Here is an 18,526-nt window from a genome sequence, read left to right on the forward strand (position 1 = left end):
AAAGTTTAATATAAATTATTGATAGAAATAATATTTTAAAAAATTTATTTGACATAGCTATATATGCACTTAATTAAATTGAGAAAAAGGAGAAAACGCAAGATCATCAACTATATTAATTAAATAGGTAGTGAAAAACTTACTCTGTATCAGAGTTAATAATATTTATTGAAGTAGTGATAGTATTATAATAGTCTAATCTTATATCTGTATAAAGTTATCAGATATTTCATGAAAAATCAACAGGAGATTATTGTGGAAAATGAATGTATTAATTGGCTAATATTTTGTCTCGCATACACATTTCATTATTGTAAATAATGCATCTCGCTCATTATAGTTGTAAATTATAAAATATTTGAGTACCAATATAAATCGTACTTTTCTAAAACTTAAATTGTACTAATTACAAATCCCATCATGTTATTCTGAGTACAAAAGGTATAATTCTCAGTTCTTAATGATTAATTTAAAACTATTAAAATAATAAATATATAAAAAGATTTACTTTTTACAAAACATAATTTTACAAAAAATCGCATGTAAAACATTTTATTATTAATACTAGTATCACGAATACTACTGCTATAACTTTTTTAATTTAATAAAAGAACTTGATAATTTTTTATTAAAATACAAATATGTATTGCATTTTAATAATTTTTGCATATGATTTTTAACAACCTATATTGTAAAAGTGTATGAAAATCTATTGTTATTATAATATTTTTTTCTACAAAATCAAGTCTAAGTATAAACATATATACAATTATATAACGTAATAGATATATTCTATTTTGTTTCATTTCATGTAGATTGTTTAAATTGATTAATTGATTCAATATTTCTTCTAGAAGAAATAGATTAATTTTATCATCACAAAATAAGATATATCGATTACGATCATATACATTATTATAAATATACATATGATTTGTCGCTATTTATATTCATTTTTATGTTACTATTTAACTTATAATTATTTAATGAATTCCTTTATAAATTTGTATGATTTAGTCAGTCATATGATAATTTTTAAATAAATCTAAAGTTTGTAGATACATAAAATAGTCATAAAAATAAAATATTGCATTATCATTAAATTAACATGTACATATACTGGATATTTTCAAATCAATTTAGGCTTATTTATTCTAATAATTTGAATTTACAGAATATGAAACCATATTGTTTTAAAATTTATACATATTTTTAATTAAAAAATAACCATTAATTACATCAGATAATTCTATCTATATAATTTTTAATATCTTAATGTCTTCAAAAATAACTAATATTTGTACATGTCTATTTTACAGGTACAAAATAAGTATAAAAAAAACTTATAATAAGAATGAAATTCTGTACAAATACTGAAGTGCAATATATGATTTAATGAATTTTAGTGAATTTTAGAAATGACTTGGAAAAGAAAATTTGAAAAGAAAAATTTGATACGTAAAATGTCATAAATCTAATGAAAAATGTTTTTGTTTTTACACTCTAAGAATTTCTGCTGCTTTATTATAACAAATTGCAATCCAGTCAGGTTGTGTAGCACCCCACTGAATTTGATTCACTTCTCCTTCTGCAGCAGTATAAGCAAGAATTGGATCTTCTATAGCTCTTGGCATTTGTTGTATATCCCAAATTAATGCCTGATGATCATCTCCTGCTGTACAAATGTGACAAGAAGAATGAGGAGCCCAGGCAATACCATTAACACTTGCTCTGAAGGAATATAAAAATAAAAAATTTATAAAATATATAAAAAATTAAGATTCAAATAAATATATATATTATTATATACCTATGGTTATTAAGTCTCGCAACTGGCGTACATGGAACGCGAACATCTAAAATAATTACTTCACACGCATCCATTGCAACTGTTGCAAGATAATTAGGATCTTGTTTATTCCATGCCAGTCTCAAGAGTGGTGTATGCTGGGGATCTTCATATATTATTGTTGAATGTTCTAAATGTCGTAAATCAAACATTCTCACAGAACCATCTGCACCAACGGATGCAAACATATCGCGACCACCGCCAGCGCGGCTAAATGCTATATCATATACCTCTTTATCATGAGCAATTAATTGTGTTTTAACATGACCAGTGACCATATTAACTCTACCCAAAACTTGACCAGTTTCTAATCCCCAAATAGTACATGTTGTATCTATACTAGAAGTACCAATTAAATTTGGATCTACTTCATTCCAATCAAAAGATGTAAGAGGAGCACAAAAATCTGAATTTTTATTATTATTTAAAACACATTCTAAACGAGTTTCTGGTTCAGCTGCCCGCCAAACTCTCAAATAATCTCCAGATGTAGCTAAAAGATCTGGAAATAATCCTGTAAACATTTATAATAAAATATGCAAGTATAATTTACAATATAATAAATAAAAACTGAAATATTATTACTTAATTATCTCAATGCAATAATACCTTTACTATCTGGTATCCACATAATTTTTGTAGTTGGATAAGGATGATCAAATGTACTTTTGGCACTAAATTCAGAGGTTTCTTCATCAAGTGAAACTATTTGTACTTTATTATTATATTCTTCCACAAAACTCCCAAGAGCTAAACGAAATCGCTTATCAGGTCTGACAGACCAATTAATACTATATAATGGCCATGGTGCCTCATATTTATAAATTTCTTTTCTTTTTGGCGGTACACTATGTAACGCCATTTTTTTTTATATTTTTGTCACCTATAGTAATTCATACTAAATATAAATTATATGATAAATATATATAATTGTTTTTACATATAATTATTTTTAAATTTATATTGTAATATATAAAAATATAAATTAACTAATAATATTCTTAATTTATTATATGATATAGTAATAATAATGCAATATAATGAATATACATTTAACTATAATTTCATAATATATAAGTAAACAAAATTGTTTAGATTTCGATACTAACCTAAAATCTGAAGCGTACAGAATGCGACCGTGTTTCAATGTTATCTGTTTTTAACTTACGAAAACTTATTTTTTCAAATTAAGCATATTATTAAAAAGAATATTTAATGATAAAAATGCTAATCAAAAAAAGCCAATATTTATTCAAATTACAATTTTTCATAAAAATATAGAATTAATCAAATCTTTTATGATAACATAAAATGGCGCTTATAAATTTGACATTTTATTAGCATCCAAGCATTTATATCTTATAATATATTACACATATTTTATAATAACAACATTTAATTAATTCTAACAAATAAAATATATTTTTTTATAAATATTCAAAATTTTATAATATCAATATAATCTCAATAATATTTATGATTATTTATTTTAAAATATATCTTCGAAAATTATAATATATATATATATATATATATTGTAAATTTTTTATTTATATAATTAAGAACATAATATCTTAAAAACTAAAAATTTGTTATTAATTCTAATTCAATTGTATATTCAATTTCAATAAATATATATATTCATTAAATTTTTATTGCTATATAAATTTAGTTTTATTATTTGTTCAAATAATATTTTGCAATTATTTTTTATAAAATAATTTAATAAAAAATTTTATTAAATAAAAATTAACTTATATTTATATTTAATTATTAAATAATATTTAAAATTAAGAAAATAATAATAAGAATTGTTTAAAAATATAAATATTCAATCTAATATATTAAATTAGATAACAAATTAAGCTAATATATTAAATTAGATAACAAATAAGTGATGGAATTATTACGTTGCATGTTTAATGAAAATCATGTCTTAAGTTCGCAATAGTGATTTTTTTTTGCAATCTCAGAAATAAGCGGGAAAAATCAATGATAATGTAATATATTTGTTATATTTATTATCATTGAAAAGATTGAGAAGATTATTTTAAAAAATTTTTTAAAAATTTTTATTCATAAATCTATGCTTGTTTTGATATTATAGATGCAAATACGTTTTGGCGGTAAAAAATAATACATTGATTGGTTAGTTATAATTTGGCGCGAAATAGACGGAAATGGTATTAATGAAGAATATTTCTATCTGGTATTACATTTTAGCATTTGAGTCTCTGCTTTTCATACGCTACAGTAAAGTTTAGAAATACTTTATTGTAACTCTACTTTATTTTATTTTTATTTTAATTTATTTTATGTATTTTTTCTATCATAATTATTGACTATTATAATGCCTCTTCAAATTTCCACTAAAGAAAATATTCGTAAACATTTGGAGAACGTTTCTTTAAAAGATAAGGTAAGTTCATTAATATTTTTATTCAATTATGATTTATTTTAAATATTTTCTATTTTGAAATAATTTCTTAATTTTCTTTATATCTCTTATTAAAAATTATAAAAAAATATCCAGAATATATAATGTGTTACATACACACACACCATTACAGTTTTAAATAAATTATTTACATGCTTTGAATAAATATTTTTTATATTTTTAATTTTTTTAATATATAATTATTTTTATGCTTTTAAATAATTCTTAATATCAATAAGAATATTTTTTCTTTTATTTCATTCTTATTATAAATATATTTATATTTTAAAATATTTATTTAAATTATATTTTTAAATATTTATTGCAAAAAAATTCAACATAAATAATTTCTCTAATATCAAATTAAAAATCTGGATCATAATATTAGATTTGTAAAAAATTAAAAATTTATACTTATTGCATAAAATAAAAGATTTAAGAATTCATCATATGATAAAAACATAATTTAGAATATTAATTAAATAATATCAAATAGTATCAAATTGTATTTATTAATTTTATATGTTCTGTTAACAAAGATAAGTCATAATTCTTTATTATTATTTTGTATATAAATATTAATTTTTTGTAATATTAATACAAAAAAAATATTTTAATATTGTTAATAATTAAATATTAATTTTATGGTATATAATATAAGAAATTTTTGATATTTTAAATAATTTTAACATATAAATATGAATATATATATATATATTTATATATATTGCATAAGTAAAAACTGTTCTGTAGAAACTTTATTATTTTATAATTATTTATAACAATTTATCATAATTATATATTATATTTTTAGATAAAAAATAATATTTATATGTTTTAAGGTTATCATAATTATTCCTTCATAATTTAAGTGTGCAAATATTATTACATGCAATTATGCAATTGATGATGATTGATAATGAAATTTGTAATTTTATGATTTTTTATATATCTCTATTATTTGAAATATTATTAAAAACATTTTTTATACCTTTTGTGAGTGAAAAATTAATTGATGTAATTTTTAATTCTTATTTGTAAAAATTCTTTTTAATTATATTCAATTGTTTATTTACTGAAATAATTTTTTTATATTTATATTAATATTTTAATTTTCAGACTTCTCCAAAGAAATTATGTACTTTACCAACTATTTCTCAAGACAATAGTAGTAAAAATGTGGTAAATGATCGATTTGTTTTTATATGATAATATTAATTTATTATAATATTTTAATAATATATTTGTATTTCAGGTAAATGCAAAAGCTATACAAAACATGTATTTGAAAGAAAATAAATTTAATCCAGAATTAGAGCCATTATTGAAAGAAAATCCACGTAGATTTGTTGTTTTTCCTATTCAATGGCCTGATATTTGGCAAATGTACAAAAAAGCTGAAGCATCTTTTTGGACAGTGGAAGAAGTAGATCTTTCTAAAGTATAATTTTTTTTAACTTGTTATATATAAAAAAAAGTATATAAGTTATTAATAATTATGTAATTTTTAGGATGTATTTGATTGGAATAATTTAACTGCCAGTGAAAAACATTTTATATCTCATGTCTTAGCATTTTTTGCAGCATCTGATGGAATTGTCAATGAGAATCTTGTTGAACGATTTAGTCAAGAAGTACAAATAACAGAGGCACGTTGTTTCTATGGTTTTCAAGTTGCCATGGAAAATGTTCATTCAGAAATGTATTCTTTGTTAATTGATACGTACATTGCAGATGCAAAAGAAAGGTAAATAAATAAAATATTTTTTAAATAAATTATTAAATTTTAGTTTATTATATTTGATATTTTATTTTTATCTATAGAGACTTTTTATTTAATGCTATCGAAAATTTGCCATGTGTTGCAAAAAAAGCTCATTGGGCGTTAAATTGGATAAATCATGAAAGTGCCACTTTTCCTGAACGTGTGGTTGCTTTTGCTGCAGTAGAAGGTATTTTCTTTAGTGGTAGTTTTGCCGCTATTTTCTGGTTAAAAAAAAGAGGTCTTATGCCAGGACTTACATTTAGCAATGAGCTTATTTCTAGAGATGAGGTCAGTGCATATAGTAAAAATATCTGATAAAGAAACTAATTTATATATTTAAAATGATAGAAATAGAAAATATATTAAATGTTTCAATTAAAATTATTTCTTTTTAGGGATTACATTGTGATTTTGCATGTTTAATGTTCAAACACATTGTACAAAAACCATCTTGTGAACGAGTTACATCAATTATTAAGGATGCTGTTAAAATTGAACAAGAATTTTTAACAGATGCATTACCTGTTGAAATGATAGGCATGAACTGTAAACTTATGTGTCAATATATCGAATTTGTTGCAGATAGATTACTTGTAGAATTAGGTTGTAAAAAGGTTTGTAAGAATATATATATATAATTATAATAATATAAATATATATATAATTTTAATAATAATATTTATCAAATGTAATAACTCAAAAGATTTTCAATTTCAGATATATATGTCTGAAAATCCGTTTGATTTCATGGAACATATTTCTTTAGAAGGTAAGACAAACTTCTTTGAAAAAAAAGTGGGAGAATATCAAAAATGGGGAGTAATGCAAGATAGAATTGAAAGTAATTTTACTGTTAATGCTGAATTTTAATTTACAAGACAAAAATAATATGGTAAACTATTCTTTTTCTTGAAATGAAGAATTACATAATTTTAGATCTTTTGTTATTTATATACAAAACATTTGATCATTTTATTTATATTTTTTTGAGACACAAAATATTTTTTATTGTTTTGTTTCTCTCATTTATTAGAATTGAAGTGTACATTATAAAGACGAAAATTGATAATTGTAAAACTTATTTTTCTCGAATTTTTATATTTTGACAATAATATGTATGTAGAGATAAATAATTGGACTTATTTGTTTATTACATTTATTAAGTTATAACACTGTACATTTATTGTGACATTATTTTATGTGTTAATATTTGTTAAATAAGAATATTAGGAATATTATTATTAAAATGTAAGTGCGATTTTATTTTAAAATGTGTATTAATGTGTATTAATAGGAAATTTAGAAATTAACGAATGAATGAAATTTAAAAATGTGAAAGTAAAAAATATTTAATAATTAAAATAAATCAACAGTATTTATATAAAATTTTTTTTTATGTATATAATATATATAAAATTTAATAAAGAAAAATTAATAGGAATAAATAATGGATATGAAATCTTAATTCTTAATATAATTTGTATATTTTATATATATTAAAAGTTACAAAATTTATATTTAACAATTATTATGTTACATAATTTGTACATATATATTATACAAATTGGATATTTCAGTTATATTTGAATAAAAGAACCTTTAATACATTGGAATGTTATATAAATGATATATTATTATATTAATTGTGTAAATTTTACACTATTAAAATTTTTCTTTGAATATAAGTTGATATTTTATATTATTCTTCAAAAAAATATTAATTTATTTGTATAAATTTTATAATAAGGATTAAAGAACTTCTACTTTAAAACCATGGTTCAAACGATTTAAATAATTTTTACGACATTCCATATCATCAGCTGGTCTGTTATAAGGCAACCAAACAGGTTCTCCGACAAAATAACGTTTTGCTTTTATATAATTCTATACAATGAAAAGAAGATGGATAAAATCTTGAAATAAAATCTTTTAAGTATTTAGAGTTCTTACATTAATGTCCAAAGTAAATCTGTGATATATTCCACTAGGAATAATTATTAAATCTCCAGCTTGAACTTCAATACGTATCCATTGATCATCCTTATCTCGGACATCAAAATATCCTGATCCATCTAAGATTAATCTTATTTCTTCATCAGTATGAAGATGCTCAGTAAAGAAATTTTTTAACTAAAAATTTAAAATAATGTTTATTAATTGTTATAATTTTATTTTTTATAAATCACAATTTAAATGCATTGACAAATATTAAAAATTTGAATTTAATTTACTTTCTCTTCATAATTTGGAAGACATTTCTTGGAACATTCTATTTCATCTTCGTACGTATAACCACGTTTCTTCTTTAATTCCGTCAATATGTTATCATTTTTATAATTTTTATAATTAATCTATAATAATGTTATTAAATTAAATGAGAAATAAAATGATAATATAAAATAGCTTATTTAACTAACTAGTTTAATCAATAACATATGAAGGTTAAATTTTAAGATAACTTTTCTTTTATATAATTTTTAATAGGGGCATTTATTTAATATAAAATGAAATCAAAATCAAAATAAAATAATCAATAAAAATCAAAATTAAAGATACTAATAAAATTTTAATTTTAATAATAAAAAAATCTTAATGAAATAAATAAATTTGATTTAACCTGAAAATATTCAACACCTGTTATCTTGAATAAATTTTCAATAGAAATATATTCAGGTGGTTGTTTATGATGTTCTAATCGTTGATCAACATTACTGTTATTCATGTACCACGCACGAACCATTTTTATTTTATGAACAAATTCATATAGATTGATTGTAGTTTTTATATCTGTTAGTGACGTAACCTTAATATGTAACTATCTACTTTACTATATATATAAAGCCGGTACGTTGTTCTTTTACTGGATTACATACAAAATTATTTGTTTAATTGATATTAAAATATTATTTTTAATTAAAAATTTTACATCTTTAATTTATTTATTTTTTTAAATATGTAAAGGATAAATATTGTCAATATAAAAATTTAATATTGATATTTAATGTCTTATGTATTTTATTTTTGTATTATTTAAATTATTTGTGTATTTTAATTTTAATATTTTCAATTCAATTATTTTATATTATAGATATATATATTTATTAATTTTATAAATTTATATTTATTAATAACTTTAATCATTGTATTAAATTTTCAGAGATCTTTATAAAAAGATCTACACATAAATTTTTATCTATAAAAGAAAGAATTTAAATCTAATTTTATTTAAAAAAATGGATAAATTGAATGAATTTTACAAAAGAATTCAAATGTATCTTATGAAAAAAAATCAAGAATGTGGAGAATTGAAATTACTTATTTCATGTATAACAAATGAAAATAATAATCACATTGATGACATATGTAAATCAATAACAAATATATTTAAAACTTATGATATACCTATAGGAGAAAAAACTACAATAAATAATGAAAAATGTGTACAATCATATAAATATTTATTATTGAATACTAATTTTGAAAACCAAGAACGGTTGGCAGAAGATATTGTTAGTGGACATTTAGTTGATATGTGTCCACCTTTATCTCCATATTTATTTATACAAATATTATGGAATTTTGAATATGAGAATATTTTAATTGAATCTCTTTTATATATGCCATTTGATCTTTGTACAGAGATAGTGCAAGTAGCTACAAAACATATAGATAAATTACCTTTTCAAAGATCAATTAAAAGTATATATAAATTGATATTTATTATATATACTAAGTTCTTTCAATTAAAGGAACTTAGTGTACAATCCAAGAATATTGAAGAAAGTATACAAAATTTATTATTAAGTTTTGAAGAATTCTTATTATTATTAACAAATTCAAAATTACCTTATTTAATAGAAGTATCAGATTTAAAAAAATATGAACGACATGGTATCATGTTAAAAAAATTAATTTGTACAATAAAGAGATGTTTGGAATGTAAAACTAAAGGACCATCTACTTTTAATAATCTTGAAAAATTATATAACATTACATTTGGAAGAGAATCATATATACAATATGAAAATACATTGGTAGAAAATACTATATCAACATTAAATCAACAATTGATGAATTTATTGTTAAATAAAATCAAAGAAATTGATTGTAATATTTATTTAAGTTGGGCAGAGTTGGATGATGAAGAAAACAAAATGATTTCTTTACAACGTTCTATTGGCATTGAATGTTATTATTTCATAGAATTTATAACAAATGATGAAGAATTATCAAAAAACATTCATTTAATAGAATGTTTACAACAATTATCATCTAAATCAGATCCTAAACAATCAACTTTTGTTTTAAGTTTATCAGAACTCTGTTGTGCCATATCCAGTGGCAAAAAGGAGCTCCTGAAAGAATTATTATGTAGATATAAAGAATGGGATTCTACAATACTTGATTTTGTTTATAATAATAGATCTTCATTAGAAAAAAAAGACTGTTTAATATTGTTAGAATATCTTACTTTTATTCTTACACAATCAACTGCAGAAGATTTAAAAGAATCAAGTTATATTTTAATTATGAAAATATTATCATATCAAAATATACCAGATATTTACGAAATTGTAATGATGTATTTAACGAAGTATGATGGCAAAAATTACTTAGAATCTCCACATTTGGAAGAAACATTTCATGAATTCATTATGGGAAATGCAAATTTACAAACTTCTACAAATTTAAAAACTGTTTTATTGTTCCTTTTAAAAAATCCTAAAATGATATTGACAATACTTTTGAAAATTACTATTGGTTATTCTCATTATACAAATATTATGATTTCTCCTAATGATTTACTTTTATTATCACCATTTATGCAAATAAGAGAAGGTAATAATCAAATATTAATAACAAGTGTCTTAAAAATTATTTGTATAGAAAATACAGAATGGAACACTAAAAAGTTTGTGGACTTTGTAAATGTTATATTAGATAATTCTATAATTAAAGTATACGAATTGATAAATAATGTTTATATACCGTATTTAAAGGAAGATACTTTTAATGTATCAAATATAAATTCCATTCTTAATAATATTCGTAAACTACAAATTAAATGTACCAAAGAAACGAATATTAAAGATTTAATAATAGCTCTTGCAAAAAAAATGTCATTCCTCAGAAAAAATACAAGTATATCAAAATACATAAGTAGTGAAATATTTGTCCAAATAACAAGAATATTGCCATATTTTTTAGAAAATAAAATTTGTTCTGTTTCAATAAAAAAAGAGATCTTTGATGGAATTGAATCTATAATTGAACCAATCGACACATTACATTTTGCTCCCCTTTGGTATTTAATGCATAAAGGCGTAATCGATATAATAGAAGATTATGAAAGACGTTGTTTTGTTGTTTTAAATAGATTAAAAGAAGATCCAAAAACTTCGGAAAATTTACGACATTATTTGTCCGATTTGAGTTTATTGAGAGAAGATTTTTTGCGTCATTTGATTATTCGTTCAACCGAAGAAGAATATCAAAGATTAGGTTCAGAGCTTACTATAATATATTGGTTCGCTTTCGGATGGAATGATGAAATTGATGCATACAATCATTTTCTTCGTTTAACGATGGAAGCATGTTGTTTATCTTTGGAATATCCAGCCATCGGTGGAAACGATTTATTTGCATTTTTACTTAAATCTTTTATACGTTTTTGTAGAACATTTGTATTGGTTGAAGGAATGGAAAATCAAGAGAAAGTATATCAATCATTAATTAAAAATATTAATCAACTTGATGGAAGTATAAAACATAGTCCTTATGCAGATTTATTCACTAATTGCCTTACACATTTAAATAATTATACAGAAAATGATCCTGTACATTTTCTGCAAGATGTTTTAAATACTTTTCATCATTTTAGCGATCAGTGTCTTGAATACAATAATGAATACAATGAAATAACATGTAAAATACCTCATTCACTAAAAGTTTCGAATTTTTATATAACACACGAAATTATTTCTGCTTGTATGAGAGTGCCTGCAACAGAAGCTTACGAATGCATAAAAAAAATGAATGAACTATTTGTTTTGAATTAAATTATCTTTAATTACGAAAAGCATCTAAAATATTGTAAATGAAAAATAAAACAAATGTTGTAAATAAAAAAGCAGATCAAGAGTTCATTTTTTGTTAAATCTTATTTACCAATATCTTAAATTTATATTTTTTTCATAAAATTTATTTTACTTTACTTAAAGAACTTATTTAATTAGAGATAAAAAATAATTTTAAAAAGTTTCTTTTATTATCGTCTTATAATTTTAAAATTTAAAGTAAAAATTCAGTCTATTCTCTTTCTTATTAACTGATCTCTTATTTAAATATTTTTAAATATTTATATTGAAAAGAATTATATTAATTATAATTAATTAAAATTAATATATTTATAAATTATTTGCACTTATTATTAATTTGTTATATAAATTGTTATTATAAAATTTATAATAAATCATAAAATATTTAAAAAATATTTTTATGATTAATAATAAAAAAAAATTTAGATAAATATTAAAATCTTATCATTTAGACAAACATAAATTACCACAGATATTAAATATTATTATAATTAATAAATTAATAATTACTAATAATTCTAATTATTCTATTATTACATTATTTTATGTAAAACAATTTTTTAAAAAATTAAAAAAGTAATAGAAATTTTTTACATATATTATTAATAAAACATTATATACCATTTTAATTTTATATTTAAAATTAAAATTTTTTTTAATTTTTACATTATAGGAGTGTCTAAAAATCAATACAAATTATTATTTGTTTTTATTCTATATTATATTTGTGCGATATTTCCAAAATGCCAGTACAATGGTTAGTAATAAAAAAATGTGAAAAAATTGCATACAAAGAAAAAATGTGCACCAGTATTGAGACAGGCAAAAATCAAGTGGGTAGTTTCCTCTGGATGATCTCAATGCTTTCATGGAAAAAATTGATCTTTTATATTAGATAAAATTGCTGTATCAGCCTATTGTCTTAAAATTAATTTTTTTTTAATCAACAATTATAAATTATTTTAATTCATGCTAAATTATTTAAGTTATATTAGAAAATTAATATTTGAAATAATTTGATTTAAAAATTGATTGAAATAGACAATAGGATAGTACAGATCTTTATATATCTCATAGTAAAATTGTTACTTTTTTTTCAATATTAATCATATATCTTTTTCCATGTCATTGAGTTACAAGATTTCTATAGTGACTAGATTCTTATGCTGGTAATATAAACGGAATACATGAAACGTTCAAATAAAAAAATATTTGACAATAACCAAAATCAAGAATGAGAATATTTGTAACAAGAGATATTTGTTTGTTTTCACTTGTGTAAAAAATAGAGAAATATGCGAAAATCACATATTTTTACATTTTACTTTTTCTTTTTTTCTACTGGTAAAAAATAATGCATGTTCATATTTCGTTTATTTCTCTTTTCTCAATGCGAACAAACCAAATGAAAAAAAATCGAAATACCAGCAAACAATTTTTGCAGATGGTGTTCGTTTACGAATGTCTCGAGTATCCGTTTCTCGTCTACCCAAGTGATATTATTGCTTAATCCGATTAAAAAACAACGAACCAAAGGAAAACCGCTAAAACAACAAAGAAACATAATTATATTTCACAAATGTCGTTTGTCAATGAAATGCACATTTTTTACTGTAAGCCATTCTCATTGTTGTCTTTTCGAATATCAGATCAGTATTCCTTCATCTCTTTTTTCTTTCATTAATATTAATATTAATATTAATATTATTATTATTATTATTATTATTATATAATTCGACGCTATAATATTTACAGATTCTTCACATTGTAAAAAATATAACGTATTTCGTACTCAATATTATACGCAGGTAGTACTGAAAGGCCGATATATCTAAATCGTGGTGTTTTTCGAATTAATGTGACCCAGTTGCGTAACAAATCTGCATGTATACATATATATTGTATGTATATATATATATATATATATTTATATATTTATATTTATATATTTATATCATTTATTTATTTATTCATTTATTTATATCTAATTATAAAATCGTATGCGAATCGTTTGTAGATGGCGAATTTTTGTGCTTTCTTTGCTTAATTTTTTTTTCTTTTTCTTTTATACAAAAGAAAGTTCAAAACGACTAAAAAATTTGCTGGCCAAAAAAACAAGGAAGGAAACGTACCTGGTCCTTGACAATTGATATGCTCATTCAGACGAAGCTCGATTTTTTTTTTCTTAATGTTCGATAGCTTTCCAAGTAGAGGACAGTTTTTTTTATTATTACTTTCTTTTTTTTTGGGGTTTCTTTTCTTCTTTTAAATATACAAAAATTTTCAGCGCATTCGTTAGAAAAATATTGTTAAAACGCGATGCCGCACCAGAAAAACGTGTGCGTTACATTTAGAAGCGATACAAATATAGAAACTTCTTTTTTTTTTATTCCGTTTTTGTGCATTAATGTGTATGTATAATACTTAGAAAGCTATCCTGCGGGCAGTCAATGAGCGTTCTTATTTTTCTTTCTTTTATTCCCTCATATTACATTTTCTTTCCTTTGTTTTTTTTGTTTTTTTTTTTTTTGTTTTTTACCTTTTTGTCGATCTATGGTTTTCGCAAAGCACAAAAAACTCAGGAGGGCGAAAAAAACGTAACGATAATAGGAGCGAGAGCGATTACACATTTCACAAAGAGGCCCTTTGATTCGCCGTTGAAAGGCTTCTATACGGTCATTATCATCGTCTTTTAATAGAAAAACTGCGGTTATAATCTACGGGATCACAGCGAGACTATGAATTTTCCAAGTGATAAAATACAGGATACGAGTAATTATATCTGTTGCCCTCCATGCTTTTTCCTTTTCTTTTTGTTCTTTGCCTGTTTATACACTCGAGTACAATAACGAAATATGGATGACCGATTCGCTACGTCGGTAATATACGTTTCATCAATCTTAAACTGACGAAACGTATTAGCACCCTTTATTAGACGAATATGCGAGATTTATTTCGAATTCTCTTTTTTCTTTTTATATTCAAGTATTATTCTAACGTATATCGTGTATTGTTTGTAAAATATGAGATTACAAATAATGATATTTTGAAATGAGAATAAAAAATAAAAGTAGAAATAACAAATTATCTAATTAATATAATTAAATTTAATCTTGAAAATTAAAAACAAATTTTTAAAGAAATCGTATATACAAAGTTAAATGCTTTGTGATGTCATAAAGAAAAACATTCAACCTCGCATATTCGCTGTGAAATGACATTTTTAAAAGTGCACCGACAATTGGAAAGAACGAATTAAGTGTACGATCGATAACTCTTCCCAAGAATTCTATATCGTTAGACTCTTTTTTTTTTCACTTAATTACCAATGATAGAAATACTGTACATCAGTTCATTTGAAATTTTTCAGTTCGACTTCACTTCATAGTCCTTCGATATGTTCAAATTAGGAAGTGTTATCAGTCGTGTACAATTTAACATCGATCCGAAAGACGGATAATTGAGACGCGAATAAGTAGATATTATACAAACTATAAATACACGTTTTGTTCTTTTTTTATTAAATTAGGATTGATATCCTTCGGTAAAATTTATAATAATAAAAAAAAAAAAATCGATCAAGCAACCCTCATTTTTGTTAAGGTACGTTGTGCGGCGATTACACAAAAATTAATGACTTCGATGGTGGCGTTAAATAATAATATATCGAGTTAATGTAATGACTGTTATGGTATAAAAGCGATATTTAACATCGGATAATATGATTTTTGATCACACGAGAAAAATTACACACGACCTACTACTACTTATAAGGGAGTCCATTGCTTCTTTTTTTTTTTTTTTTTTTTTATTATATTTATCCGTTTACATTCATGAACTCAATGATAATCAGTTTCGAAAGGAGATTTTTTGTTTATATAAAGCAATGGATATATTGTAGATTATTATGAATACCACATATGTATTTTGCAGTTGAAGGGATCAATGTACCAGCAAGCCTTTACAAAAAAAAAATATATATATATATTTCAAAATTTCATTTTCTCTTGCTGGTTTTGTTTAAAATTGGTTATAAAACTTTTTATACAAAGATCTTGTATTTTTGTTTTTACATTTTATCATATAAATTCTATAATTATGTTTATGATTGACGTTATGCATTAACATTCTTTTATAAATATTATTACAATCTCCTTTCTTCTTTATTTCTTATGTTTTTCATCATTATGCCGTGATTGATTAAAATATTAGACATTATACGTTGAGTTCTCAAGATAATTCTTATTGAAATAAAAATACATACAAACAATATGTAGTATGCAATGGAATCATATTATTAAAGTGATGAAAAAAACAACTATTTAAATATCCTAGTCTCAAATATAAAATTCTACCAATTAAAGGGACTATTTTTAGTATTTATCTCAATAAAATGTATTTATATTATTAAAACTGTACAATCAATACCAATACCATTAACGACACACCATTCGAGCCCTTTATAAAATGTATTCTTTACTGCAGCCTCTGACAATTGAGCATAGATAATATATCATTAATAGAAATCATTGCACAATGTATCTAAGACAATCTATCTTCTTCCCAATTCTGTACATGGTAAACAGTATATATATTTAGATGTTTTAAATTCTTTTCACTATTTGAAAATGGCTGACCACCACAGTGATTCCTTCAATATCTGCAAATAATTTGGATGTTTTGTTAATTATCATCTAATCTGTGAGTAATAGAGGTTTATGGACTGGAACAAATATGCAATGGGTGCTTTTTTTAGATTGAGCAGAAAGCTAGATATTGAGTTTGATATCGCTGTTAACAAATACAAACTACCATAGGGCAGTTTTGTTATCACCCTTGACAATATCTGTATCCTTTCCTATTCCATTTTGCTATTCTTTTTTCTCATTCTTTTTCTCTCGAGTATTGGTCCTTTGCTGACGGAGTTACCTCTTTCATTGCTCACTTATAACTACTATTATATATTACAATAATATTACACATAATACTATCCATGTATATTAAAATATTTAACAGCCAGCCAAACAGCAGACTGTGATTTTCCAATAGAAAAAGAACCAAGAGACGGCATGAGTCTTTGACATATTTGAATTCACAAAAATCCTGGGTATGATCATAGTATTAGTCTTACAGATTGGCGAATTCACAGCACAAGCCCAACATTGAGCCTAAGAAAGAGAGCGTAGCCACCAGATGAATATTAAATTTCACCTAGTGTACTGCGATCAGCCACTATATGCATTTCTTTTACCTAACATGGCTTGATTAGCCTGGTTCAAGATTTTGATTAATTATTAGAGGATGCTGCAACAACAGTAGCTTTTTTTCTCTTTCTCCGGGCTGACGTTCATCTCACGTACAATTTCCGCAAATACATCGTTGACGTTTGTGCGATGTTTTGCAGATGCTTCAACAAATGGACAGCCCCAGAGTTGTGCCAAAGCGTTACCTTCAGCAGTATCCACTTCACGTTGATGTTCGAGGTCTAGCTTGTTTGCGACAAGTAATACCGGTACTCTTTCGGTACCTTTGACGCGTGTTATCAATTCCTTCATCGCTTTGATATCTTGAAAAGTCTGATGATTTGTCAGACTATAAACTACGACGAAGCCTTGGCCGTTCTTTATATAAAGATCGCGCATACTTGCGAATTGTTCAGTACCGGCAGTATCAAGAATTTCGAGTACACACGGTGAATTGTCCACTTCGATTTCTTTTCGATAAAAGTCTTCGATTGTTGGATCATATTTCTCCATAAAACATCCCGAAACAAATTGCACGGTAAGTGCACTTTTGCCTACCCCGCCCGAACCGAGGACGACTACCTTGAACTCGCGCATCTCTTTGGCAGTTCGCCTCCGTCTCCTCTTCCTCCTCGACGTGTCCAGGACCGAGAGGAAGGTTCTCTCTCCAGAGTACCTAACTGATTATCGTTGCACGTTTGTTCTTTCTCGAACACAAGAGGATTGATTGCCGCTATTAACTCCGTCTTCGTATTGTAGAAATGAATACGATAAAACGAGAACAGTTCTTATTGTCGAACAAAGACATTGAAAATATTACTAAACAATGGATCGTGCACAAGATTTCACCGTGATCGAAATATAGCCGTTATTAAAGCTCGAAGAAGACATGACAGCACCGTATTCACACTCTCTGTCACACACCGCAGTCCCCTGGCGACGTTCGCCTGGCCTGCCTCCTTCCTGTCTTTCCTCTACCCCTCACTTCTTCCCTAGGTCTGACGTGCGTGACGCCATCTTATCATACTTGGATTTTCTTCGAAGCTCCTGCGCGAACATTGAATATTGCTTCTATCCTTTTAATCTATTACTAGTTTACATATATCCAATACATATCTTTCTAGCATTTATCTT

General features: G+C 23.9%; 5 protein-coding genes across 9 annotated transcripts; 2 read left to right on the plus strand and 3 right to left on the minus strand.

Moving 5' to 3' along the window:
- Positions 1-149: 149 nt before the first annotated feature.
- wap (DDB1 and CUL4 associated factor wap) lies at positions 150-3,210 on the minus strand. Of its 2 annotated transcripts, none has more exons than XM_012489500.3 (4): positions 2,959-3,210; positions 2,459-2,732; positions 1,811-2,363; positions 150-1,731 (listed from the first exon to the last, which is right to left on the minus strand). In XM_012489500.3, exons 2-4 carry the CDS (start codon positions 2,709-2,711, stop codon positions 1,497-1,499), a joined length of 1,041 nt encoding a protein of 346 aa, XP_012344954.1. In that variant the 5' UTR covers positions 2,712-2,732; positions 2,959-3,210; the 3' UTR covers positions 150-1,496. The 2 variants fall into 2 exon arrangements, with proteins under 2 accessions (XP_012344954.1, XP_086759032.1); XM_086902906.1 differs by having other exon boundaries at positions 2,459-2,747; positions 2,959-3,180.
- Positions 3,211-4,006: 796 nt separating this feature from the next.
- Positions 4,007-7,496, plus strand: RnrS (ribonucleoside-diphosphate reductase subunit M2). 4 transcript variants are annotated; one of them, XM_086902707.1, is made up of 7 exons: positions 4,007-4,268; positions 5,406-5,468; positions 5,542-5,727; positions 5,798-6,033; positions 6,111-6,339; positions 6,447-6,665; positions 6,769-7,496. In XM_086902707.1, exons 1-7 carry the CDS (start codon positions 4,200-4,202, stop codon positions 6,919-6,921), a joined length of 1,155 nt encoding a protein of 384 aa, XP_086758833.1. In that variant the 5' UTR covers positions 4,007-4,199; the 3' UTR covers positions 6,922-7,496. The 4 variants fall into 4 exon arrangements, with proteins under 4 accessions (XP_086758833.1, XP_086758831.1, XP_086758832.1 ...); XM_086902705.1 differs by lacking the exon at positions 4,007-4,268 and adding an exon at positions 4,647-5,303; XM_086902706.1 differs by lacking the exon at positions 4,007-4,268 and adding an exon at positions 4,748-5,282.
- A 20-nt stretch (positions 7,497-7,516) lies between these two features.
- On the minus strand, positions 7,517-8,882 carry Adi1 (acireductone dioxygenase 1). The gene is made up of 4 exons (XM_003695757.4): positions 8,669-8,882; positions 8,283-8,402; positions 8,002-8,181; positions 7,517-7,935 (listed from the first exon to the last, which is right to left on the minus strand). The coding sequence occupies exons 1-4, from the start codon at positions 8,789-8,791 to the stop codon at positions 7,801-7,803; spliced, it is 558 nt and encodes a 185-aa protein (XP_003695805.1). The 5' UTR covers positions 8,792-8,882; the 3' UTR covers positions 7,517-7,800.
- Positions 8,883-9,284: 402 nt separating this feature from the next.
- LOC100867939 (uncharacterized) lies at positions 9,285-12,197 on the plus strand. The gene has a single exon (XM_012489478.3). The coding sequence runs from the start codon at positions 9,285-9,287 to the stop codon at positions 12,108-12,110; it is 2,826 nt and encodes a 941-aa protein (XP_012344932.1). The 3' UTR covers positions 12,111-12,197.
- A 3,738-nt stretch (positions 12,198-15,935) lies between these two features.
- Rap2l (Ras-associated protein 2-like) lies at positions 15,936-18,478 on the minus strand. Its single transcript, XM_012489508.3, has one exon. It carries the CDS (start codon positions 17,987-17,989, stop codon positions 17,444-17,446), a length of 546 nt encoding a protein of 181 aa, XP_012344962.1. The 5' UTR covers positions 17,990-18,478; the 3' UTR covers positions 15,936-17,443.
- Between the last annotated feature and the right edge of the window lie 48 nt (positions 18,479-18,526).

This window comes from Apis florea, unplaced genomic scaffold (assembly GCF_048593485.1).
Source record: "Apis florea isolate Af1SG1 unplaced genomic scaffold, ASM4859348v1 contig_2272_pilon, whole genome shotgun sequence".
In the NCBI taxonomy this organism is placed as follows: Eukaryota; Metazoa; Arthropoda; class Insecta; order Hymenoptera; family Apidae; genus Apis; species Apis florea.